This window comes from Salvia splendens, chromosome 7 (genome assembly GCF_004379255.2).
Source record: "Salvia splendens isolate huo1 chromosome 7, SspV2, whole genome shotgun sequence".
NCBI classification, from domain to species: Eukaryota; Viridiplantae; Streptophyta; class Magnoliopsida; order Lamiales; family Lamiaceae; genus Salvia; species Salvia splendens.
The window spans coordinates 1,263,216-1,268,856 of NC_056038.1; the positions used below are offsets into that span (position 1 = coordinate 1,263,216).

The 5,641-nt window shown below is 37.1% G+C and overlaps 1 protein-coding gene across 5 annotated transcripts; it reads right to left on the bottom strand.

Moving 5' to 3' along the window:
- Window positions 1–615: 615 nt before the first annotated feature.
- On the bottom strand, window positions 616–4,451 carry LOC121742565 (ethylene-responsive transcription factor-like protein At4g13040). Of its 5 annotated transcripts, none has more exons than XM_042135741.1 (7): window positions 4,144–4,451; window positions 3,135–3,185; window positions 2,835–2,962; window positions 2,288–2,363; window positions 1,468–1,642; window positions 1,097–1,218; window positions 616–1,014 (listed from the first exon to the last, which is right to left on the bottom strand). In XM_042135741.1, exons 2-7 carry the CDS (start codon window positions 3,175–3,177, stop codon window positions 896–898), a joined length of 663 nt encoding a protein of 220 aa, XP_041991675.1. In that variant the 5' UTR covers window positions 3,178–3,185; window positions 4,144–4,451; the 3' UTR covers window positions 616–895. The 5 variants fall into 5 exon arrangements, with proteins under 5 accessions (XP_041991675.1, XP_041991676.1, XP_041991674.1 ...); XM_042135742.1 differs by lacking the exon at window positions 4,144–4,451 and adding an exon at window positions 3,967–4,050; XM_042135740.1 differs by lacking the exon at window positions 4,144–4,451 and adding an exon at window positions 3,992–4,013.
- Between the last annotated feature and the right edge of the window lie 1,190 nt (window positions 4,452–5,641).

Genomic DNA, 5,641 nt, shown 5'->3' on the forward strand with positions numbered 1-5,641 from the left:
TGGTTGATGAAAAACCATCTTCTAAGTTTGTGAACTTTAATGTTATAATTGAAGCTGTAGATGGTATGTTTCCAAAGTATTGAGTTATTGTTTGAGTTCAGATTGCATAAATAATTCATGTAGATTGATTCTTGCTCCCAAAAATGACTTTTTTAGATTGATCTGCATGTGTTAGATTCTAATTCTATGAATAATGAATTATTAGATGTTACAAAATGTAGCTTTGCTTTTAAAGAGAGACAAAATTGCAATGAGAATGTGATCCTTTTAATATCTAGCCAATCATGAGCAAAGAAGGTTTTTAATTGGGGGTTTTGGAGCTAACATATCATCTATTTAGATATTCTTTGATCTAAAGTGTAAAATGTGCATAAATAAAGATTGTTTTTACTAGTATTTATAGCCATAATTCACTTAGGTGTGACATTTTTTCTATATGTGTTGAGAGTTGACAATGTAGGAAAATTATAACTAGAGTTACTATACCAAACTTAGGAGAGTCCCTGGTTATAAGTTAGGAGTATGTAGTAAATATAGTTTGATCAGGGTAAGACTATTAAGATTAACAACAAAGATATGAAAAAAAAAATACTAACTACTACTTGCCATAAACAATTCAGATTGTATGTAATCAAGATCATGAACATATATTGTACTACGTGTTCATGCTGCCTTAAATTGTGCAATAAAACTAATAGTAATTCTTAGACAAGAAAGATGAGAAACAATGATGTTACAGCAAAATGTTGTATCTTTTCCTTGTGGAATCTGCCCTAATAGGGGCGATTATATACCAAGAACCGAATAAACTCTTTAGCCTTAAGCCAAAATATATGTATATATATGAGAGAGAGCAAAAAAAAAGTGGCAAAGAAGGTGATCGATCAATGGGGGGTTATGGAGCTAACATATCATCTTCAGAAGCCGATGGACCACTTCGTCCTTGCTCCTCGCCCTCCCAGTCGTTGTCTAGAAGCTTCCTCCGCGGCCCAGTCCCGCTACGTCTCTGGCTTTCTGGCGATTCATGGGTTCGAATCAGAGGCGTGTTTTATGTGGTGAGTGGCGTGAGGTATCAAGAATTCGGGAAAAAACTTACTCTTGTTGGTGATGGCGGAGCGTGTGATGGCTAAGAATTCGTCCCAGTTGAATTTCCTGAGCTCCTGCTTTTCCTCCTCGGACAGTTCAAAGTTGGGCTCTCTTCCACACATGAACGCGGCCCTGCGCGTGTTTTAGAATCTAATGAAATGTCGAACAATATTGCCACTAGGGAACACAAATCTAAACCAAACATGATTTATATATTCATGAGTTGAATGTGTTATCTTTGCTCATCAATCTAACTTGAGAAAGTACGCAACTACCTAAAACGAGCATGAGGTTGGACCGTTTCTCTAAGGTTTAATGACCAAGGGAAATCTAGTTGATACAAGAATCATAATGGAGACGACGGGGAGATGTTTATGATACCTGTCATAAAGTCGAGCGGCCTCTTCCTGGGAGCCTACAGTTCCTAAATGGATCTGTTTCTTGTCAACTTTAATGGCAGCTTGCCATTTCAAATTCTTGAAATAGACGCCTCTCATGATGCATGGTTCTTGGTTTTCGACATGCTTCCTTCTGTGTCTCTTTCTTCGTTTAACCTCTGCTAGAATGAAACCGGTAAGCAACAAAGAATCGAAGAAACTCACTACTGAATCAGTCAGAACAACATACTATATGGGTGAATTCATCAGAAAAAACAAAGTTCAAATTGAGTAGACAATATGTTACTATATAGGACGAAACCAACTCAATACTAATTCAATCGAACATATTTAGGCGAATTCATTGGAAAAGCAAAGTCCAAATCGGGGTGACATATGTTACTATAGATCTTCAAATCAACTAAGTCCAAGGAGCTTTGCTGCTACATTTGATACGATGTGTATACACGTGATAGCCATTATAATGCACGACTCAGTCATAATTTGAGATAATTTCATCTTTTCTGGAGCTACTCCTATTCACCTTGGGCTATGAACGGGCCGATGAAAAACTTATGAGGAAACTAAGCATGTTCAATTACTGTTTATTCGTGAACTGACACATCCGAATGAAGGTATGCTGTTGATTTAAGTATATAATACAATCATCTACAGCTGTATTAATTAGCTACAAAACGAATATAATTTGCATAAATGGAAGCCAACGATAAACTCTGCAAAAATAGAGATAAATCTACTCGAACAAAAGCTGATAGGAGTACTCGATCAGACCAAGAAGGGACCTATAAAGAATGAGAACAGACCGGGAAAATGCTGAAGTGATGCACTCGAAACAGCAGACATGTTTGACGAACCAGGGCCGCCTTCCAAGCTGGTTTCCTAGACAATGACAGAAATCGATGTCAACAAACATACATAAGAATGAATTTGAAACGACAAAAACAATGAGATAATCGAGAATTTATATTCCAGCATTCATCCATTCACTTCAAACACAATATGTTAGCTACTCATTTTCTCTATGCAGATGTTAACAAGTACGAATCAGTAGTAACAGAGATGCCAACGACAAGGGTAGGATCACAAGAACCATTCAAAAATGTTATCATATACACACACAATCAACTAACATTATGTGAAGATTAGAACGGCCCTCTGTCTGTGGATGATGATTCTAAACTTTAGAATTCAAGGGGTTCATCATCTTCTTATCAGACAGTTATGCAGAACATTGGTCCTAACTTTAGAGGGTAATTTGAAGCCAAACAACTAACAGTGTAAAAGACGAGCATTGAGAGCCCCACGAACATAATCAAAGATGCATATGAATGTTGGTAATGAGAAGCTTACTTCTTTTGGTTTGGGACTAGCATTCAAAGGCAGAGGATGAACACTCACTGGTTTAGTGTTTTCAGCATTCTCAGGATCCTGTCCTTGCTCAAAAATCGGTGAAATTGGAGCCAAAAAAGAATTGAATCCTATATACATTAGTATTGAGTCAGAACTCGAAGGAAGTGATCATGACCAGCCAAATTACCATGGATGAACAAATCAGAATAAGTTAATCATTCATGATTGCATAAAATAGGCATGCATTGATTGTCGAATACAAGCATACAAAGAACATCATCTAACGGATATAGGAAATACCAGAGCACAATCCCAAGAGCTTGCGCCTACGAAGGCTCACCATTGCAGGTCCTACAAGACAAGCCACAACGTTAGTCAACTACACGTATGCATAGCTCAAAACGCCACCATCGTGCAATTTCACACCAGATATCTCAACATAATGCATAGCACCTCAGATCTCACACACGAAACCAGAAGTCATTAACATAAATACACAAACAACTCCGCGAAATTCTTGAACTCAGAGAGGCAAGTTACTGATTCTCATGCCAATACAGAGCTGCCTATGTTCTGCACCTGAGTTCTTGACATCACATTACTATGAGCACATAAATATCCAAGAAACTAAGTATCAACACACACACTTTGACCAAAACACTTCAATCTCTCACCCCAAGTAATCATCCACATCCTCAATACCAACACAAACAAGAAACACAGAAATTTGGAACATCTATCTGAACAAAGACACATCCTCCATTAACACCTAATTTCAAGAAAACTACAAACACACATAAAAGCTTCAAGAAAATCGTCTCAGCCTGAAAAGCCCAAAGGTGACCAAGAAAAAATCAAGAACCCTAACCAGCCCTACCCAAAAGATTAAAAAGGTGGTGAGAAACAACACCCAACATATCCAAAATTGCCATAAAAATAGACCAGCACCCAATACCACCAACCCATCACCCTAAACAGAAAAAGAATTTCATCGAATCTACATAATTACCCAAAAATTCCCCAAGTCAACCCCACCAACCTACCACCTTTCATGGAGGCAAGAAAAGGATAAACCCAACATAAAAATACAATCTTTAACCTCCCACAACCCACAAATCGAGAAGCTAAACACCTCTGGAGAAAAAAAAGACACAAACTTGTCATCATTCAGGGTGAGCCAATGCCAAAGCCCATGTGACGAAGAGAAATTAGTGCAAGACTCCAAGTCAACCGATGCAGACAAAACAGTCTAGAAACATAAATATGTGTGGGCATCAAGACAAGAAGCCATTGTGGGAAGCTATTGTACCTTGAAGAAGCAAAGGTGAGGGGGGGAAAGGGAGGTGGCGGTGCGGGGAAACCGAGGAGGATAGGGGGAGGGGGAGGGGGAGGGGGAGGGGTTGGTTTTGGTTTGTGTGGATTACAAAAGGAAGATGGTAAGAATAGAGAGAGAAAGAGGTTGTAGTTTACAACACAAGTAGGTTGGTGTTTTACTCATGCATCTACCACCTTTTGTTTTATTTTTACCATCATAATGTTTTTGTAATTGGGGAGGGTGGTGTGGTTGTGTTGGGTGGAGAGAGAGAGAGAGAGAGAGAGAGAGAGAGAGGTTGATGGTTGAATAGGAGAAGCTATGATTCTGCAAATTGCAATGAATTTTAAGCCAGGGAAAATAATCAAAAAATATTATGTGGATGACGAAAGTGCCCTTGGAGGGCTAGCGGAGTTTATGGAATCTAGGTTTGATTGGGTGAAAGGAAATTGACCAAAATGGCCTTCTTGTTTTAATTTCGATAATAAATTAAGTGTTATTTGAGTCTAATTACAATTTAGATATTCTTTTCCATCCACTATTAGTCGGATCACACACTCATGGTCCAATATTCATGGACCCGGTATTTTATTTATTATTATATATTTTAATTAATTATGTGGTTTACTTAAAATATGAAATTAAATTCATTGAAATTTAAAAATACATTATCAAAATTATTAAAAATGAAATTTAAAAAAAAATTAAAAATTGAATGATAATAAAATCTTTAAAAAGTCAAATATTACTTATTTAGAAATATAAATATATATGGAATTTTACAATCATCTTTGAGTGTACTTCCATATATTGTGAGATAATGTTACTCATGTTTGCATACAAAGCATTATACATATCGTCTCTATTTGTATCCTGAATGTTTGACAGCACCAGAGTCACACAGTTCTCGAGTGAGTTGCACGGCGATTTTTAATTGGACGAGAAGCGAGGGCGTGTGGCAGGATATAACGCCACCCTTCGCTCCATCCGGTGATGCTTCTCCCATCCCATCACCCACAACGCATCTCACGTTGGTCCCATCTTGTCGGCGGGACGTGATGCATTGATGATCTTATATGCGTCCACCATCTTATATAATGGTGGATGCGTATAGAAGTTAAGAGGATTTTAAGCTCGCACCAAACTACAAAAATCATTTATTTAACATCAAAAATTTTATATTTTGAGTAATACTATAAAATTTCATATTCACGGGACATGGAAAAAATTATTGCCTTCAATTGACAAATTTAGAATTTAGTAGAATTTAGAACACATAGTTCATATCAAAACAAATACATATCCGTCCCAACCCATGTTTAAAATATTATACACAAAATGTCCACTAAAAATAACAGCCACATATATCTAACAAAGGAAATTACCAAACGCCTTCATTAAATCCTACTATACCTATATTCATGACTTTAATCTCGTGGCTTAGGGCGTAGTTATTTACCATTGCCGTGCTATAACTTAGTATAATCTATTTAAT

Coding starts and splice junctions, on each gene's coding strand:
- LOC121742565 (XM_042135740.1), bottom strand. Junction 2,364..2,834: donor CTAGTCCCAAACCAAAAGAA/GTAAGCTTCTCA, acceptor GTCATTGTCTAG/GAAACCAGCTTGGAAGGCGG. Junction 1,643..2,287: donor ATCACTTCAGCATTTTCCCG/GTCTGTTCTCAT, acceptor TCATTCTAGCAG/AGGTTAAACGAAGAAAGAGA.